This window comes from Perca flavescens, chromosome 19, assembly GCF_004354835.1.
Source record: "Perca flavescens isolate YP-PL-M2 chromosome 19, PFLA_1.0, whole genome shotgun sequence".
Lineage (NCBI taxonomy): Eukaryota > Metazoa > Chordata > Actinopteri > Perciformes > Percidae > Perca > Perca flavescens.
This window is the reverse complement of record NC_041349.1, coordinates 5,317,060-5,338,108: the sequence shown is the minus strand read 5'-3', so window position 1 is coordinate 5,338,108 and position 21,049 is coordinate 5,317,060. Positions and strand designations below refer to the sequence as shown.

Genomic DNA, 21,049 nt, shown 5'->3' with positions numbered 1-21,049 from the left:
ATCTCACTCACACTTGTTCGGCATCGGGTCATCTGGCTCCATCACTACATTTATGGCACCGTGTTTTCCTGCGAGATGTTGTGCAGAACCCCACAGGCTTAAACAATGTTGCAGACTTTTTCTGCCGTGTATAGGGTATAGTCTATTTCTGGCCACATTTGAGTGGTTAAACAGAGGCAAGGTGTTGCTGTGTTCACTTCACCCCCCACACCTTGGGTAGCTGGGAGGAAGATGCACCTACAAAGAGATGGCTCATTCGTTTCAAGATTATAAGAAGCTGCCTAGGCCAAGATTTATATTTACTTGCACATACATATGTTCTTCAGTTCTAATATGTGCTTCTGCACAAAAACACTCATACTCACATTATGCAGGATGTGTATGAATGCATGAATGCATGAGAGTATGCATGCATGTGCAACTGAAGTACTCAACTTTAGCCGAGGCGGCTTCTCATCAACCACACTGCGGGTCACATAGGAAGGAGGAGGGGGGCTTACTTGATGTGACTATGAAGTGAACAAAGTGTAGACATCATTTGGCCAAAGACAGGATGGAGGAGCCATCTCTGCTGCGGCTGCTTTGTAAGTAAACTCTTTGTGCATTTATAATAACAAAGCTTAAAAAAATACTAAATGAAATGCAAAAAACAGAGAAATCTAAAGTCTAGGTTATACAGCAATGTTTGGCTTAGAACATCGCTTCTGGAATGCTCAAATTATTACAATTGAAGAATGAAAGTTTGTGTAAATGTTTCATAGTGTTATTTGATTTTTTTTAAACTTTGAACCGAACCAAACTCCAACTAACCTGAATGTCTTATCTCTTCAGTTCTGATCTCACTGCTGAGCTGCCCAACAGACCAAGGTCAGTACACTTCTTCTCTAGATACAAAGTCCTGTTCAGAGTACTTTTAAAATGTGTTGAGGGTTATTGTGTGTATTCAAAGTACAGATTTGTTTATTTTTCATGACTGAGAAGCCCGAGGCCTCATTTATCAAAGCATGTGTAAAACAATTTTTCAGTCAGTGTATGTGTGAAAAGTGTTTGTACGAACAAAAAGTTTGGTATTCATCAAACCTGCACATGCAATGGTACATCACACCTACATCTACATCTGCCGGCTTGTTCACACTTTGAAACTCCCCCAGAATACCAGACATGGTTAACCACATCCCTTTGAAACTCTGAGTGGTTTCAATGTAGATATACTTGTTGTGGTCAAAAGTAGAATACAAGAAAGGTAAAGATGAAAAACATCACACACAATGAGGTTAAGATATTGGAGCATCCTGGGAGCAAACATGGAGGAAGGTTTCCCAGCTTAGATCAATTATTGCAAGAGTAAAGACATGAGCTGATTCCTTAAGTGTCCTAGAGAATCAATGTGAAGCATCAGAGGCCCGCTTTGTCGAAAGCAGTGATGGTCACAGTAGCAGTAATAATCAACTAGTTTTTTAACTACTACTTCCTTTTCCCTCCCCCCCTCCAGTCTCTCTGACTATGAGTCCCAGCAGCTCTCAGATGTTTGATGGACAGTCTGTCTCTCTGAGCTGTGAGGAGGACGACAGCTCTGCTGGATGGACTCTGAGGAGGAACACAACCAGAGAAACCAGGACGCAGTGTGGAGATGGCTGGGGATACATTGCTGGTTCTTTCTGTACCATCAGCTACATGGCTCCATGGTACAGTGGAGTTTACTGGTGTGAGTCCAGAGAGGGAGCAACCAGTAACAGCATCACCATCACTGTCACTGGTAAGATCAGACTGTGGAGTCAGTATTGATGAAGCTGTGTGTGAATGGATGACATGCTGTAGTTTGTCTCTGTGTTGAGGTGGACCAGTGATCCTGCAGAGTCCTGTCCTCCCTGTGATGGAGGGAGAAGACCTCACTCTGACCTGTAGAACAAAGAGGTCCTCCAACCTCCCAGCTGGTTTCTATAAAGATGGCTCCTTCATCAGGACTGAGCCTGCAGGTCACATGACCATCCACCATGTTTCCAGGTCTGATGAAGGCCTCTACAAGTGTCTCATCAGCAGTGTTGGAGAGTCTCCACCCAGCTGGGTCTCTGTCACAGGTGAGGATGTTACCTTTGATTTCAGGAGTTCATTCATCCAGATATTCACCTGACAGCTGATTCTCTCTACAGAGAAACCAAAGACCACAGACCCACCAACCTCTGCAGCTCCGCCCCCTGATACCTCAGCTCCGCCCCCGGCCTCAGACCTCCTCCATCTTGTGATCAGACTGGTCGTCCACCTGGTGGTGTGCTGTCCGTACTGCATCTCTACTTTCATCATGTTGTCTTTATATCGAGACAGGGCCACAGGTAACACTATAATTTACTGACCTTACAATCAATCAAACATCTCAAAATACCATTACCGATTAACACTTGTCTCAGAGCAGAACTATTCCATCACATCACATATTTCCATATCGCATCTCAGTAAGTTTATTTGAAGGAGTGTGCATAAGACTGACCAACATGGAGTCTTTTTGAATGTGCATGACTGTTGTCATTTGATAATTTCTGGCACTTCTAATGCCATCTTGGCATTGTATGAGATGTTGGTTTTATGACCACTTGACATTAACAAAGACAACATAAGCTGTCAATGTCTTTGTTTTGACAACTTCCCATTAAGCTTGAAGTCATAAGTCTGTCATGGCAGGCCTAATTATCAAACTTTAATCAATTATTTAGCTTAATGTGTTAACATTACATTAAACTGTCATTAGGTGGTTGGTTTACATTGGGGGTCATGAGACCATTATAATTTTGTCATGAATATTTTTCCTTGACCTTAAGTAAAGTGGAACCATTTGGACTTGTCACAAATATGTCATAAAAGTTTTAAGACAAGTTTGATGACAGTGAATGCACTAACAAGGGGATTTAATGAGGTTTGTACAGATAATGTTAGCTTTAGGCTAACATTACTTGTTGCTACAGTAATCGTTAACAGTAGTTAGCTGCCGTTAGCTAGTTAGGTCGGTAAGCTGTGCAGCTTTCCAATTTGCCGACTCAGGCCCAGGTTGCAAAGAGCCAAACCCAGGGAAAAAAACATCTGTATGTAGTGTATTCCCCACGATTATAATTGGTTTAAAGAAACGCAAACAACCCAGAGCGTTTTTTTTCTTCTTTCAGCTGATTGAATTTTCTATATTTTCTTTTTAACCAGCTCTAACTCTAGGAAATGACCTGCCCATCTCCGTGGTGACGCCCACTCAGGCTGAGGAGGGATTGGATGATGATGTCACCACAGAGCATCACTTCTGAACTGATCTGAAATAAAGCTCAAATGTTTCAAATGCTGATAGTTTAGAAAACAGTAGAGGACTCAGAACGCTTCCCTGTGGAACTCGACATGTTCTAGTTTGACTTATTTGTGTAGGATGTTAAGCTCAGTATTTTTTGTATTGTTGTTTAGATACTTTTGTGAGTTTTTGTTCATGTTTGTTTAAATGTCAAGTTTGTAATCTCTTCAGATAAAATAAAAACATTAGCATATTTTCTCTCTGTTTTGTTCCAATGTGATTATTTTTCTTCCTTTTACTTGGGACATCTATCACATCATTTTGTTCAGAAACGATAACCTTACATGGATCAACAAGTGGCAACAGAACCAAAACTTGATCTCCTGCACTACATTCCCGGCGCTCCACTTTGCCAACAGTCTTTTAATTTTTTTCTGAGACCACTGCAATTTTTGATTAGCCATTTTGCCAGCCTCATAAAGCCTTTGCCTGAAACCATTTACATATGTAACCAAGTTCTGTGGAGGGTCAGTCGACATCCACTGATCACACTTGACCGCCAAGTGACCACGAACCGTGTGGTCAAAAACCAGCTCATTGGGCCGAAACCCTGTACTTTCTTAAACAACTTCTCTAGTTGCTAACAAGAGCTACGGTAAACCCACCTCCCAGTCTGCCTTTAACTCTGTGCAATAAGCACGCAGCAATGATTTCAAATGCTGATGAGAGCGCTCAAGTACAACCTGGCTCTCTGCATGGAATGCTTAGGACTTTTTATGCTTGATGTTACGTTGTTTAAGAACTTATGCAAACAAACGTGATGTAAAATGAGACCCTTGGTCACTTTTAGGGATTCCAAACACAGATATGAACTGGCTGAGGGCGCTAACTACAGATTTTGCAGTCATGGTACGTAGTGGATAAGCCACTGGATATCTAGTTGATCAACACATTACAGTTTAAGTAAGTAAAACCTGATTTAGACCGGGGAAGAGGACCCACACAGTCAATGATGAGATGTTGAAATGGTTGACCCACAGCAGGAATTGGATACAAAGGAGCAGGTTTTAGGGTTTGATTGGGTTTAATGGTAACCTGGCAAGTGTGACACGATGTTGATATATATGCTGAAACATCACGTTTCAAGTAAGTTTTTAAAAAAACGAAACAAAAATAACCTTTTGTTCAGTCTTAGCCGCTGCGGCTTCCTCACTTCACATGCTCCACTGTTCAAATGTTTCAACATTAATATTCAGAACTACGTAATAATAGCTAGAAGTTCTTCTGAATCATCTTTACACAGGTTTCTGTAAACACGTTTAATATCTGCATTCATACAAAGATTCTATAAACACAGTTTTAATATCTGCATTCATACAACGAGTTTTACAACAGTTACTCACAGCTATAATCTTCACTGAGGGAGAGACAGTACAGTAGGTTTAACCAAGAGCACAGGTTTCCTTTCACAAGCTGTCACAAGAGGGCAGACGTTGCCTAGCAGAAGAGCTACTCTGCCTGTCAACAGCTGTTTATATAAAGTTAACAGTTTCAGGTGTGGGAGGTGCAAAGTAAACATGTGCTTTGAGCTACTCCACACTCTCAATACTGCCCATGTAGTTTTCTCTGATTACAAATTTGGGTTTTCTAGGATGACAAAGGCATGACCCATCAATTTCAAACTGGACGTTCCACACTCTAAATGGAGTTGTCTCTGATTAGGGGACATGTCATGTTGAGTCATACAGATTTATTTCATTCTTCACCTACAGTTTTGTTCAACATTGTGCTCTATAATGTTTCCACTCTGTTGAACTCAAATAACAAAATGAAGCAAGAGCAAACCGGGTCTTTAAAGGACAGCTATCTTACATAATAATAATATGTCATTATGCAGAAGATGAATGCTTTCTTTCTTTGAAAAGTGTGTTTTTCGAATTGAACAAAAGGATGAATGTACACATTATTTTCAATAACTCTGACCACTATATTGATCCCGCTCAGGGAAATTGTTCATACAAAAATAGAAATCTTGAGGATTCAAATGTAACTATGTTAAAAAAAGTCTTATTTAGCAACAGACTCGTGCCCTTGGTCCCCCTGAGAGATTCTGAGCTGCATCAGATGCTTTAATTAATACAACAGTATTCAGAGTTTCATCAATTCCTTAGTGTAAACTACACAATAGCGGTGTCTATAAGCTTATACAAATGACAAGAGCCTTTAAATGGCTGAGTAGAAAACTAAAATACAACAAAAACAGACACAAACAGATGTCATCTCGAACTTTATTCATTTTTATTTATTGTTTTATTAACCCATCCTAAGTTTTAGGAGCAAATGGGATCCGGGGAGCGACTTGGGTGTTCAATGTCTTGCTCAAGGACACCTTGTGGCAAACACTCTACATCAAAGCCGAAGCAACCAACAGATTCTCACTTCCATCTCGTAAAATACGGACGCTTGGTCAGTTGCCTTTGTCATTGTTATAGACGCTAAAAGTGTCCTTTAGCGTCATATAACGCACTTTAACTAAACGCACTTGGTCGGGACTATTGGCATCCATTTTGACGCTGTTATGTTAAGGAAAAAGTTTGTGGGTGGGTTTACGCTTCGCGACGGTTAAAGAAGAAAGCGAATTTAGGAAAGGTGCCATGCGGGAGACGATCCTCTGTCTCCTGGGTGAAAGTCCTGTGTTTGACCCATCCACCACCCCCCAACCAACCTCCATGTGCAGAATTTCGGCGTTACATACTACTCGCTAAACCCTGTGTAGCTGCTGCTCTCCCTGGTACGTTCTACAAACTTTAGACACTGTCCAAGCGTCCATATTTTACGAGTTCTGCGTGAGAACGGGTTGAGGCAACACAGGTCCCAGCGGAGCTGGTCCGCCCTATAGACATACCATGCAAAGTGCGTTTAGGGCCCCGCAAATTAGGGAGGCCCCTGCCTCCCCGTGCCAAAATGTGACAAACACTAGGTCAGTGGTCAAAGGTGACACTTCAATGAGAGGATGAAGCAGAATTATCCTTCAAGCAGGGTTTAAAGTGGTTCTGGCATCTTTGATTAATAATTAAATTAATCTAATTGGCAATTTCATACATCAATGTTCCACGATTTTTGAAATAAGCCCAAATATCCAGTCCAGCGTTTCCCTGCACAAGGCAACTGTCTATGGTGAGTTCACATGTGTGTATGTACATACTAGCAACATAGTAGTATGTATATACTATGTGGTATATAACAGGTGAAATCACGTCTGTAGCCTACAGGTTACAAACAGGCTCAGTAGTGATTGACAGCTGCATATCTGCCACAATGAAGCTGCGTTCAGACCAAATGAGACGATCCGGTGATTCTCCGCAGACTGGTGCGGCGGAAGGAGTGTCTCTGAAATGGCTCATTTGTGTGACGTCCCGTTTTGTTCTTTCACCAAAAAGAGATGGAGGACCGAGGAAACAGCCAGCTGTTCCACAAATTCCCGGGCAGTTCATTTCTTGTGTTTGGTGTTTTGAAACGTTCTTGTGGCAGCGATAGAGGCAGGGATGTTTCCTGTTTCCTGTTCGGGACTCTCGCACCGCCTCAAAACTCACCAACAAGTCTGATCTCCTTTAAACCCCAGTCTCCTACTGCAGCAGGAGGTGGTTAGGGTCTGTCGCCCATACACCTTTTATATATCAGGCCAACAGACACTGCAACAAGAACTAAAAGAAGCAGTGCACCTGCTGTAGCCAATCCAATGTGTAGGTCTGGTGTGAAGTGTGCGCTCCTCTGATCTGAAGACGAAAAAACATAGGAGTCAGGAATTGTAGGGAGAGTGGAGCAGTCTTCATCCCTTCATTCATCCTGATGTTTGAAACTACAGCTACAACCTGATACTCAGAAAAACTCACTGAGAGAGACTCACTCACCTGCTGGCTCTGTAACCAGCAGACGGATGATCGTGATTGGCTCAGAGTCGATGATGGCTCTCTTTTTACGTCTTGAATCATCTGGTTTAACTCGACACTCGTATGTTCCGTTGTCGATGCTGCTCACATTCTTCAGAATTAAAGACACGTTCCCGTCCTTCATATCTCTGTCCAATAGGTCCACCCTGTCCTTAAAGGATGGATGCTGGTATGTTGGATCCAGGTGTCCATCGATGGTTAAGAGGACGTAGTCTGGCTCCAGGTCAGGTCTGCTCCACTTTACAACACTGATGGGGAAATCTGCAACCTTACCTGGCAGAGTGACATCCTGGCCAGGGCGCACTGTTACCACAATCACGTCTGAAAAACAATAACAATCATTAATAAACTACAATATTTTGCAAGAAGGTTAGGTAGGGGCAGGTGGGGCTGTTGAAATGCAAATTTATTTGATGAAAGAAGATTATCTCCTATTTATGATCTTCTATGAATAAACATTTTCCTAAATTGCATATCATTTGTGGTAGGTTTTTATTTCATATTCATTGGTCCGCCCCTGCCTTGCCGCTTCAGATTGAGTTCTCCCGACTTGTGGAAAAACAGAGCAGGCTTTTGAGTGGAACAGTGGAAATGTAACACATATTTAACATTTATAATATACAACGGTTTACTATCTTCCTTTCAGGGATGTATCAAAAGTATTTTAGTTACTGTCGTGCCAGCCTCTCTCAAACACATAACTGGCGCATCTACTGACCCAACAATGTATTTACTGTAGTGTCCCAAATTTTATTTGGTCGTTCCCCGTATAGTTCACTATTTAATAAACATTATATAAGGAATAGTGAATAGTGAAGGAGTGAATGAGGGAACGGTTTCCAACACAGTAGTAGTAGTAGTATCTTAGTATCGTAGTTTTACAGGTATGTAGCCTGTAGTATGTATCTTCTGAAATGGTTGGTGCCCCACCAATGTTTTACGTACAAAAACACTACTGGCAAGGTGTGTGTGTGTGTGTGTGTGTGTGTGTGTGTGTGTGTGTGTGCGTTTGTGTCAGAGAGAGATAGAAAATACAATGGTAGAGTAAAGGCCATCGTCACCACAGGTATATAGTTCATCATTACGTACTCTGGCTTCAGGTTAACTCTGCTCCATATATTGCAATCAACTCTCTCGCGGCACACAGTTCAAAGTACGTATAACAGCTACAGTAGCCTTCACACTTTTTTTCTGATTGCTCTTTTCATAATACTTTTAGACTCCTGTTCCTGAATTTTGGATTTTGAATACGTGTGGTCCTTCACGTTTCCTTCTTCAAACTTGCCACCGGGGCCGAGAAGCTACGATACCCGTTAGCAGCATTAGCAGCACCTGGGAGTTTATCATGTGACAGCGAAAACATGACAGGCGGAGCTGTATGTCCTGTATGTCCCTTACATACACAGACACACACACACACTCAAAGGTGGAGCAGTATGTCCTGTATGTCCCTTACCGGCTAACATATTTCAAGAGGGCACATAAATATGGAGCGTCTAGCCCAGTTCATGTGAAAGCAAATGTAAAATTTGAAGCCAAAAGGAATATTATGTATTGATGGTGGTGGTAAATATTCATGAAAAAGGACAAGTTTGTGAACGGGGCAACACACTGGACCTTTAACTTGTCGTTTTGGTGTATAAACTTTGGTGTGCATTATTTAGTCAACTGGATCGTTCTACAGTCTGTTGTCTGTCTGTAGACCCAAACACGACGCTTCTTTACAATAACTTCCGGGCTTAAAACCTCTGTCGCGCGTTAAACCAATAACACCGGCTCGTTCCACACTAAGGTTATCCCTTACATACTTAATATGTAGCTAATACAGCTTAAATCACATATAACATGCAGCTCCTACAGTATTCATACACTGTACAAAACCTGGAACTATCGGTGTTTTCACCACATGCATCATAACACAGGTCAGAAATAAAGTCTACACGAATCTTTACCAGATGCTGCTTCAGACAGAAGGAAGAACAGGAGCATTAATGGAGCCATGAGAGCTGAGAAAGTGCAGATAATGGATGCAACGTGTGGACGTGCTGCTGTCTTAACTTTTTCTGTGACTGGAGTCTGCCGCTGCACTGAGCAGCATGCATAGTCATTCCGCCTGCCCATGTTTAAGTGGGAGGGTCCCACAGCCCGGGTTACTAGAGGACGTTGAGGAATTTGACATGGGAAACAATGGAAATACCTAGAAAAAAGTTCTAAAATCTAGCCTATGAAATCAGTAACAACAGAAAAGGAAGCACCAGTCATCTTTACTGATCAGACTAACACACACACACACACACACACAGCACTGAATGACCTCATTAATTTTTTCCTCTGCACTGTCACACTATTTATACTCTCTTCAGTCTCTTCTTCGCTCCCTCTGTTGACTTAATGGGTGTTCCTTTCAGAGAGGAAGCTGCATATGAAAAGTCTTGCAGTCAGGTCAAACTAAATGTGGGGATCAGTGTGAGGGGGGGAGGGGGGGGCGTAACCTTACCTGGGTTAATTGGTACGGTAACCAGATAATCCTTTGTTGTTTATTCCCAAAACCTGAGTTAAACATGAAGACATGGCATGTGCGTGTTCTGAAATGAAACGAAAAGAAAAATGCTTTTGAATGCAACTTAAATCCAAACATGAGAACATTGTGACAGAAAACATAGGTTCTGCTTTTTCCTATCAGGGAGAATAATAGGAATATACACAGTAATATACACCATAACTACATTATCAGTAACCTATATTAGATAATACCGAGGTAGCTCCGTCCAAAAAGTATTTAGACATAAATCATTAAACCAAACAACAACTCATAGCTTACATCATGTTTGTCCTCATTGATGCCCACAGCAGGGGGGTTAAAGACGGGCCAAATTCTGGTTTCTGGACAGGATTGACCGTGGTGAAGAACTACTGCCTTTCTCTTGACTCAGGAAGTCTCTGTGGAATGTGTTAGTCATCAGCTTCATGTGCCAACTGCACCCCCCCTCCCGCCCTCCTCCCTTTCCCCGCCTGGCTGAAAGGAATGATCTGGTTTCTGAACCTAGAGAAGTTTAGGTTTTACTCAGAGGGGTTGCTAAAAACAACACTTCAGCCTTCCATTTCCTACTTTAATGGCTATTTAGTGTTGTGTTTTTTCTTCGTCTTCTTTTGTGTAGATATGTGATGTTGGAGTTCTTCCTAGTAAGAATATTATAGCAGATATCTAGGATATTGATTCTGGACGGGAATCAGTGATATGTTCAGTTATTAGAGGGGCAGTTCTCTGTGTGAAGTTGGAAGTTTGTGGGCTGTTTAGCTGCCAGCTGCACATTCGCAGTAGACAGCTGTTTGACAAAAAGAACATGAAAGGTGAAGAGTTATCAGAAACACAGAGTCCAGAGTACCAGGGGGACCGGGGAGAGGTTCAGGTCTGTTCACAGTGGGGAAGGGGAGACAACATGTGTTGATTACAGTATTGTTGCTCACAGGTTTGTTATATTAATGCGCTTTAATTAAACCCAGTTTGGATACTCCTGTTCTTGTGTATTTTGTTCAGACTTCAAATTAAAGTATAAAAAGTAAAGTCACAGACAAAGTGGCCCTCATGTGGGTAATCTGGGTCTCTTGGTTCTGGTTGCTATGGCTGCAGACTAGAGGATGGATAGCCGAGCCGAGCCTGACAGGACCCGGCGGTACCCGAGGGGCCGGGCTGGGTTTGGACAGATATTTAGAAATGATGTTCGGGTTCGGGTCAAGCAGGGTCACATCAGCGCGATAAGGCATTGAACATTTTAGCGTCATGGCTGTGTCCTTCCCAGAAGAACCTGAAAGTGAAATTACATGTTTTGTATTATTCAGATAAAATAACTTGTTGGAACTGAACTCATGTAAAGTGTATTCATCTTGTTTCTTTGCAGACCACCAGCTGATCTCCTACTGTTGTGTATCAGAGTATAGTCCAGCCCAACCTGCTCTACTCTTCCTACTGTTTCTCCAACACACTTTCTGGCACAGACTCATACTACAAAATGAATCAGTCTCCCCACCCACACTCTCAGATCCTAATTTCAAGCCCATCAAACACATCTCAACCTCAATAGCACAGGGCAACACACACACACACACACACACACACACACACATACAACTGTCCTCATGCTGAAAACGTGACTTGTCGCATACGTGACTTCACTCCCCGAGACGCAAGAAGAAAGCAAAAATATATATTTTTACTAAGGAAAAATGACAAAAATAGTAACGCACAGTGACTTGGATAAGTAACTTTAATCTGATTACTGGTTTGGAAATAGTAACGCGTTAGATTACTCGTTACTGAAAAAAGTGGTCAGAATATAATGCCACATTGTGCAACATTTGGTTGTAATTTCCAGTCCAAAGGCAACAAGGGGAGTGATGTAAGCCTCCACTGCTTTCCTCATGAGAAGAAAATAAGAAAACAGTGGGAAGATGCTTTTGGACGAGTACAACTCCGTACAGACCCACGGCTGTGTTCACGCCACTTCGGCCCTGATGCATTTGAGGCATTTAGTCGGACAAAAGAGCTCACAGGTGCTGCAGGTTACAAGCGAAGATTAAACCAAATGCTGTGCCTTCAATTTTCCCCCACAAGGAGCCTAAACATCCGCGCATAGCGAGTGAAAGCCAAATCCATAACTGTAGGCCTACAGTGTTCACCAAGTATGACTGATGCAGCAACGCAGACGGATGTAAACCAGTCGGATGCAGCGGTACAGTGGCCAGCTGATGTGGACTACCCAGTAAAAACGGACCATACGTACGCAGGTAAACATGAAATTGAGCTGGGCAAACGTGTACAGGAGGATGACGTTGGTAACTCCCAGGATCTGTTCCTCTCGGATGATGAACTTGGCGAACAGAGTCAACCACAGTACTGTCAGTCTGATCCGGAATACATTGTAAGTTCATCAGATTTTTCTCAAAGAACCCAGGAAACACAAGTTTCAACTAACACACATAAAGAAATTATGTTTTTTTCTAGTTTTTGAGGAACAGTTAAACCAATTGCTTTAGCGTTGTTTAAAGTGTGGCTCCCTGATTGTCCAGGAAGAAGTGAAAGAGCTAAAAAATGAAGGATCACAGTTGACACTAGAGCTCACATGTGCTAACAGCTGTAGTTTCAGATGGCAGTCTCAGTCTACTTTGAATGGGACCAAAGGGATAGGAAACCTGCTTATAACAGCATCAGTTTTCTTCTACACATACACACCACTGAGGAAGAAGTTTGTGTTTCCTGTCATTGAATTAATTTGGATACAAGAGCAGAGTTCAGTGTTAACTACCATGAAATCGGTGTGTGACTCTCCAGGGCACTCAGCCAAATACTGTACATACACTTTTTTAGACGCACAGAGTCAAAAGGTTGTGGACTTCAAGGTAATTCGCTGCACCCAAGTTTCAAGCTCTAATACCATGGAAATCAAAGGTTTTAAAGAAGCTCTCAAAACCATAGAAGAAAATGGAGTGAAGGTCTCTACCATCTCCACTGACAGACATCCACAAATTGAAGAAATGAGGGTCAGTAATCCAGAAAAACACCATCAATCCAATCCTTGCCATGTGGCAAAAGGAGTGTCAAAAAAAATGGCAACTGAAGCTAAGAGAAGGGAATGTGAAGGCCTGGGACAGTGGATTCCATCCATTGTAAATCATTTGTGGTGGACTGCACAAACCTGTGAGGGTGATGCCGAAGTGTTGAAAGAGTGGATATCAGTAATACACCATGTTACCAACCGACACGACTGGCCAGGGAACGGGCACTATCACCTATGTGCTCATGAGCAACTTGATGAGACGAGCCACAGTAGCAAGCTTTGGTTAAAGCCAGCATCTGAAGCCCACAACGCACTTGTGAAGGTTGTGAAACACAAGCAGCTTTTGAAAGACCTGGATCATCTGACAAAGTGCATCCACACAACAACACTAGAGGTATGGCAAAATAAAGACATATTTAAGAAATATTTCATGTATTATGATGTGGCAGGATGTGACTCACATGTTTTAATTTTTTAATTTAAAATTCAAATTTGTTTAAGGTGTATCACTCCATGTACCTGAAATACCTCCCAAAGAGAACACATTTTGGATATGATGTGATGATCCATGCCTCCATGCTTGCTGCTATGGATCATAACAACAATGTGAACAGGGAACAGGTGCATCAACTGTAATCACTCCTATCTGCAAGCACTATGTGACACTATGTGAATATTGCATATGAAGGTAAATATGGTGCAAAATGCGAGAGCTTATATAAGACACAAATGTGTCAAATGTGTAAGTCACATGCTTGACATAGGCAGGTATACAAGGTGTAGAATCACATGACCTGTTCAACTGAGGATGTAGGCAATTTTACCAGAGGTGGCCAGCACCATGAAGAGATTATTTAGGCAAAGAAACCATTTTTGTTAAAAGTCATTTTTTCAGGTTTTTCGGAAAACACAAAAAATAAAACTGCCTAAATCACATGCTTGACATACGCAATTTTACTAAAGGTGTAGAATCACATGACCTGTTAAACTGAGGATGTAAGCAATTTTACCAGAGGTGGCCTGCACCATGAGGAGATGATTTAGGCAACAAAATCATTTTTGTTAAAAAATGACTTAGGCAATTATTTTAGGAAAGTGACGATAAGATGTATTGCATACATTGTGTGTTGTTACATTGTGTTGATAGATTAGAGAGAAAGAGAAGCGCTGCATCTCACCACTGAGATAAACTAAATTGAGGCTAACCCATCGTAATTAGTTGTACAAGCGCAAGTTCGTCTGTACAAAATCTTAACATACACTACATTTTTTATGATTAAAGCAAAGTGTAATTCTTAAAAATTCAGATTTCTGGTCACCGAAAAAGATTCCTTTGGCTCCGCTCTAGAATCTTTGGTTATTATTTACTTTGGTTGTCAAGGAAACGGGAGGTTTTGGTGTTTTCTCATAGATATAGACACTAACGTTGTGTTGTTAGTAATCCTGCTTATAAAAAAGTACGAGTTTGTAAGGAAATTTTTCGTCCAGTGTGCATACAACATAGTTGGAAACAATTTCTGTAGTACTTTTACGATTTTTTACATGACCTCTGCAAAAAAAAAAGTTGACATCGGTGATTTAAGATGTAAATTAAATTCCTAATTTTGAGGGTCGGACCACCATAGCTCACAGGAAGCAGGCAGTGAGCTCCAGATCCTGAGGCGCAAACGGACTCTGCTGCCCCGCACCGCAATGGCTCCTCTCCTACTGCCGGCCACCGGCAAAGGCAATGGAACTTTCCCCCGAAATCTACGTACAGGTCGTCCTGGACTACGTGGAAGATCCTCCCGATCACCAGTGTGTCTATTGCCAGTTCCATCTGGATCAGCGGGGACCGGCGGGTAGCCAAAACCGACACCAAGAAGCTGGAGGCCCAGGACGTACTGCTAGGCCGGCTAGAAGGCGGGACTCGGACTGTGGATGACGAAACATGACCAAGGGACCGCCGCAGCAGCTAGGCGAAGCTGTGTTCCTATGGGGTGCCGTTTGTAAAGCGGCTCCCTCTGAAAATAACAGCAACATTTTGTCACATTTAGCTTCAAACAATGTTTAAAAAACTGGTATGAATTTTTGAGGGTCACTTTTTAGCACATTTAGAACAATATTTGTCGACTTAGTGATATTTTAAATAGTTAAATCTAAACATTAAATGTTACACCTAAATGTTAAATTTAAATATAAATCTAAATATTAAATCTAAATGTTAAATCTAAATCTAAATCTAAATGTTAAATCTAAATATTAAATCTTAACTAAATCTAAATGTTAAATCTAAATCTAAATGTTAAATCTAAATATTAAATCTAAATCTATATCTAAATGTTAATTCTAAAATATTAAATCTAAATCTAAATGTTAAATCTAAATATTAAATCTAAATCTAAATGTTAAATCTAAATATTAAATCTAAATCTAAATGTTAAATCTAAATCTAAATCTAAATGTTGAATCTAAATGTTTCGAGTGAAACTAAATATTTAGCTAATATGCAAATTCAAAATACCGGTAATCGTAAGTACCAAAATAAAAGCTTGAGGAGGTCAGTGTGTGTTTATAGTGTCAAATAATGAATAACAAAACATCTCATCCAGGGAAATGGAATCTTGGACATGGATTATCGTGATAATAACTACCTAAAACCTTCGTATTTTTCTTTTTTTTCCTCCATGTCACCTCCGGGGGTCTGTACCTTTTAACTGTCTGAGGTTTGTCTCTGTTCTGTTTTCTGCTGCAGAGTGTTTCTGAAATGAATTAACTGTTGGTTTGGACACTCTGTGGTGAGATGCCACGTTTGACAATGTGAATGCTCTTTATTTTGTCGGCTAAACACAGCAAAAGTTACTGTTATATAGTCATGGTTAAATAAAAAAAATACCTAGCCTAAATGAAAGAACAAGCCAAGAGAGTGAACTGTGAGCTGAACTGAGAATGTTTAAAGAAAGAGAAGGTGCTGTGCTGCCACCTGCTGGCTATCTGACTCAACTGATATGATGCTTTCATCCTAAGAGAGTTTTATAATGTGCATCTCATTCACACTTGTTTTTTAAGGCCCCCGGCTTATTTGGCCGACATTTTAACCCTTGCACATATTCATGTTCTGACTGCACCAAAACCTCAAGGCAAATGCTTTCACATACTTGGCAATAAAGCTGGTTGATTCTTGGTGTGTAGTTTCATAGTGTGCAGCTACAGAGTCTATTTTAGTCTATTTCTGACCACATTTCAGTGGTTAAACAGAGGCAAGGTGTTGCTGTGTTCACTTCCTCCCACACCTTGGGTAGCTGGGAGGAAGATGCACCTACAAAGAGATGGCTCATTTGTTTCAAGATTATAAGAAGCTGCCTAGGCCAAGATTTAAATTGACTTGCACATAAATACACCTAAAGGATTATTAGGAACACCACACTACCTATTCTTCTGAAATATTGGCCCATATTGATAGGATAGCATCCCCCACACCATTACACCCCCACCACAACCAGCCTGCCCAGTGGTAACAAGACATGACGGATCCATGTTCTCATTTAGTTTACGCCAAATTCTGACTCTACCATCTGAATGTTTCAACAGAATTCGAGACTCCTCAGACCAGGTAACGTTCTTCCAGTCTTCAACTGTCCAATTTTGGTGAGCTTGTGCAAATTTAAGCCTCATGTTCCTATTTTTAGTGGAGATGAGTGGTACCCGGTGGGGTCTTCTGCTGGTGTAGCCCATCCACCTCAAGGCTGTGCGTATTGTGGCTTCAAAAATGCTTTGCTGCATACCTCGGTTGTAACAAGTGGTTATTTGAGTCAAAGTTGATCTTCTATCAGCTGGAATCAGCCGGCCCATTCTCCTCTGACCTCTAGCATCAACAAGGCACTTTTGCCCCCCAGGACCGCCCATTCTGACATTCAGTCTGGAGTTCAGGAGATTGTCTAGACCTGGACCACACCCCTAAATGCATTGAAGCAGCTGCCATGTGATTGGTTGATTAGATAATTGCATTAACGAGAAATTTAACAGGTGTATGTTCTTCAGTTTAAATTGGTACTTATGCACACAAACCCTCATACTCACCTTATGCAGGATGTGTACGTATGAATGCATGAGAGTATGCATGCATGTGCAACTGAAGTATTCAACTTTGGCCGAGGCGGCTTCTCGTCAACCACACATAGGAAGGAGGGGGGTTTACTTGATGCGACTATGAAGTGAACAAAGTGTAGACATCATTTGGCCAAAGACAGGATGGAGGAAACATCTCTGCTGCGGCTGCTTTGTAAGTAAACTCTTTGTGCATTTATAATAACAATGCTGAAAAAAATACTAAAAGAAATGCAAGAAAACTGAGAAATCTATAGTCTAGTTTATTCAGCAATAATAAATAATAAACAGTGCTTCTGGAACATTAACATTATGATAATTTTGAAATATTGTGTAAATGTTTCGTAGTGTTATTTTAATTTTTTAAACTTTGAACCGAACCAAACTCCAACTAACCTGAATGTCTCATCTCTTCAGTTCTGATCTCACTGCTGAGCTGCCCAACAAACCAAGGTCAGTACACTTCTTCTCTAGATACAAAGTCCTGTTCAGAGTACTTTTTAAAATGTGTAGAGGGTTATTGTGTGTATTCAAAGTACATATTTGTTTATTTTTGAAAAGTTTATGACTGAGAAGCCAGAGGCCTCATTTATCAAAGTGTGTGTGTGTGTGTGTGTGTTTGGTTTTTATCAAACCTGCACATGCAATGGTACATCACACCTAGATCTACATCCGCCGGCTTGTTCACACTTTGAAACTCCCCCAGAATACCAGATATAGTTAACCACATCCCTTTGAAACTCTGAGTGGCTTTAATGTAGAGATACTTGTTGTGGTCAAAAGTAGAAAACAAGAAAGATAAAGATGAAAAACATCACACACAATGAGGTTAAGATATTGGAGCATCCTGGGAGCAAACATGGAGGAAGGTTTCCCAGCTTAGATCAATTATTGCAAGAGTAAAGACATGAGCTGATTCCTTAAGTGTCCTAGAGAATCAATGTGAAGTATCAGAGGCCCAGTCATGCTTTGTCCAGAGCAGTGATTGTCACAGTAGCAGTAATAATCAACTAGTTTTCACTAAACTTTCCCCCCTCCAGCCTCTCTGACTGTGAGTCCCAGCAGCTCTCAGATGTTTGAAGGACAGTCTGTGTCTCTGAGCTGTGAGGAGGACGACAGCTCTGCTGGATGGACTCTGAGGAGGAACACATCCAGAGAAACCAGGACTCAGTGTGGAGTTGCCTGGGGAAAAACAGCTGGTTCCTTGTGTAAGATCAGCTACGTGGCCCCATGGTACAGTGGAGTTTACTGGTGTGAGTCCAGAGAGGGAGCAACCAGTAACAGCATCACCATCACTGTCACTGGTAAGATCAGACTGTGGAGTCAGTATTGATGAAGCTGTGTGTGAATGGATGACATGCTGTAGTTTGTCTCTGTGTTGAGGTGGACCAGTGATCCTGCAGAGTCCTGTCCTCCCTGTGATGGAGGGAGAAGACCTCACTCTGACCTGTAAAACAAAGATGTCCTCCAACCTCCCAGCTGGTTTCTATAAAGATGACTCCTTCATCAGGACTGAGCCTGCAGGTCACATGACCATCCACCATGTTTCCAGGTCTGATGAAGGCCTCTACAAGTGTCTCATCAGCAGTGTTGGAGAGTCTCCACCCAGCTGGGTCTCTGTCACAGGTGAGGAGGTTACCTTTGATTTCAGGAGTTCATTCATCCAGATATTCACCTGACAGCTGATTCTCTCTACAGGGAAACCAAAGACCTCAGGCCCAGCAACCTCTGCAGCCCCACCCTTGGCCTCAGACCCAGAAACAGGTCACTCATTGTGATGATCATATTGAGATGGATTGATTGATTGTAAGGTCAGTGAATCATTCACTGACCTTACAATCAATCAATCCATCTCAATATACCACTCCAGTACATATTTGAAGGGGTTGCTCTTGGGCGTTTGCGTGAGACTGACAGGAAACCCAACATGAAGTCCTTTTGAATGTGAATAACTGTTGTCATTAAGCAGTTTTGGGAAGGATACTTTCAAAATGTATTTTGTTACAGAATACAGAATACATGCCCAAAAATTTAATTTGTAACTTATTCCAGTATTCAGAATACGTTACTCAGATTGAGGAACGTATTCTGAATACTTGGATTACTTCCACATTGAATTGCTTTTTATAATTGTAGGAATGCAGCCATCACGTCCTGCTTACTAAACAGGACTACTCTGGTAAAAGTTTCCACAGTAGCGATAGCGATAGATGTTTGTATTTTTAGTCCCAAACTGCCTACTACAGAAATCTATCCGCAGTCTAAGCTACCACATGCTCATTTTAGCTAACGTTAGCTAGCATGTCAAACAGCTCTGGGGTTACTAGTAAATCAGCACATAGGAGAATGTAAAATTGCACGTCAACTAAGCATGTAGCTACCTGATACAACTAGCCTAGAAAATAGCAAGGTGACCAGTAAAACTACAGTTAAAAAATAACTTACTTTAAGATGCTACTTCAGGACTAGGTAGTCTTTGGATGCTGAATAGATCGGTAACTGGCAAGCAGAGGTTGCACTACACAGTTATATTTCGTTCTGCCTTCTCTTTCTTTAATGTGAAATGTTATTTAAATTTCCAAGATAGAAATGCCCTGGCTCTGCTGTGCTCCATCTCTACCTCTATCTCCTGCTAATACATCCATGAGCTCCTGCTGATTCCGACTCCATTGTGACTGATCACACAAATACCTAATTTTTTCATTTTCATAATGGGGCTTCTGGGAAATGCATGGAGTTGCCTTAATTTATTTAGAGAGTGAATAAACTCATGAAACAGACAAGTATCGTCATGTAATCCATTGATTTCAACAATGTAACTGTATTCTTAATACCAACTATTTAAATTCTAACTGTAACGGAATACAGTTACTCATAAGTTGTATCCGAATACGTAACACTGGTACATGTATTCCATTACTCCCCAACGTTGTCATTAAGTATCTTTTGGTTAATTATGTATCTTTTAGTATCTTTTAATGCCAACTTGGCATTGTATGAGATTTTTGTGTTATGACAACTTGACATAAACGAAGACATTATAAGCTGTCAATGTCTTTGCTATGACAACTTGACATTAAGCAAGAAAATATAACCTGTTATAAATATGTCATGGCAGGCCTAATTAATAATGTCATTAATTGCTAAGTTTACATTGCATTGTTTGTAATAAGACCATTATAAATCTGCCATGAATATTTTAACTTCACCTCAAGTAATTAAATTAAATTTGAACCTTGAAAATGTCATCAACGTTATAAGACAAGTTTACGACAGTGTATGCAGTACCAAGGGGATTTGATGAGTTTTGGACAAATAATGTTGCTACCAACTGTAGTTAGTAGCCGTTAGCTAGTTAGTAGTTGGTAAACTGTACAGCTGTCCAATTAGCCGCTCAGTCACAAGGTGCGATGAGTCAAACCCGGTAGGAAACCATCTATATAATCTATTCCCCAGAACGTTGTTTTCTCCTTTCCCAGAATGCATCTGTGGTGTAGTCAGACCTTATTTCACAGCGCTGTGGAGATAGAACTGGCAATGGGAGAGTAGACTGTGAGCAACTGCAACTTAATAATTTCCCTGAGGGGATCAATAAAGTTTTCTGATTTCTGTTTTTTTAGCTGATCAATTTTCTACATTTTCTTTCTAACCTGCTCTTACTGTAGGAAATGACCTGCCTGTCTCCGTGGTGACGACCCCACCCACCCAGGCTGAGGAGGGACAGGATGATGTCATCACTGCTGTCACCACGGTGCATCACTTCTGAACTGATCTGAAGAGAAGCTCCAACGTTCCAAGACCTTTTAGTTTAGAAGCGGGAGGACCCAGAACGCTTGTTTTAATGTCAAGTTTTTTTAAATTCTTCATCAAAAAATAAATAAAATAAATGATAAGCATTTTTTCTCTCTGTGCTTTGTTTCAATGTGATCATCACTTCACTTCTCTTGTATCAAACAAACAACCTTTTTCCTTCTAGCTGACAATGAAGTTGTGTCTCACTTTAGATACTTCCGTGAGTACAATTACAGTACATCAAGAATAATTTGTATACTATGTAGTCACTTGTGCTTGTAGTGTGTACATTTTGCCAGGGGTAGTGGGTGGTGATGATGCAGTGGATAGGACACATGCCTTTGGTGTGGGAGACCTGGGTTCGATTCCCACTGTGATACATCAACCAATGCGCAAGACACTTT

The 21,049-nt window shown here is 41.2% G+C and overlaps 2 protein-coding genes across 5 annotated transcripts; one reads left to right on the top strand and one right to left on the bottom strand.

Annotated features, from left to right (window-relative positions):
- The first annotated feature begins 503 nt into the window (after nt 1-503).
- LOC114545246 (Fc receptor-like protein 5) lies at nt 504-20,710 on the top strand. 2 transcript variants are annotated; one of them, XM_028563534.1, is made up of 5 exons: nt 504-584; nt 832-867; nt 17,894-18,157; nt 18,237-18,617; nt 20,519-20,710. In XM_028563534.1, the coding sequence occupies exons 1-4, from the start codon at nt 554-556 to the stop codon at nt 18,530-18,532; spliced, it is 627 nt and encodes a 208-aa protein (XP_028419335.1). In that variant the 5' UTR covers nt 504-553; the 3' UTR covers nt 18,533-18,617; nt 20,519-20,710. The 2 variants fall into 2 exon arrangements, with proteins under 2 accessions (XP_028419335.1, XP_028419334.1); XM_028563533.1 differs by lacking the exons at nt 504-584; nt 832-867 and adding exons at nt 15,918-17,028; nt 17,271-17,306.
- Nucleotides 5,539-10,162, bottom strand: LOC114574109 (uncharacterized). Of its 3 annotated transcripts, none has more exons than XR_003695030.1 (3): nt 10,034-10,162; nt 9,710-9,797; nt 5,539-7,533 (listed from the first exon to the last, which is right to left on the bottom strand). XR_003695030.1 is itself a non-coding variant. In XM_028606434.1 (3 exons), the coding sequence occupies exons 1-2, from the start codon at nt 9,331-9,333 to the stop codon at nt 7,166-7,168; spliced, it is 537 nt and encodes a 178-aa protein (XP_028462235.1). In that variant the 5' UTR covers nt 9,334-9,543; the 3' UTR covers nt 5,539-7,038; nt 7,156-7,165. The 3 variants fall into 3 exon arrangements, 2 of the variants coding, with proteins under 2 accessions (XP_028462235.1, XP_028462234.1); XM_028606434.1 differs by lacking the exons at nt 9,710-9,797; nt 10,034-10,162 and adding an exon at nt 9,165-9,543 and having other exon boundaries at nt 5,539-7,038; nt 7,156-7,533; XM_028606433.1 differs by lacking the exons at nt 9,710-9,797; nt 10,034-10,162 and adding an exon at nt 9,165-9,541 and having other exon boundaries at nt 5,539-7,038; nt 7,174-7,533.
- Nucleotides 20,711-21,049: the final 339 nt, after the last annotated feature.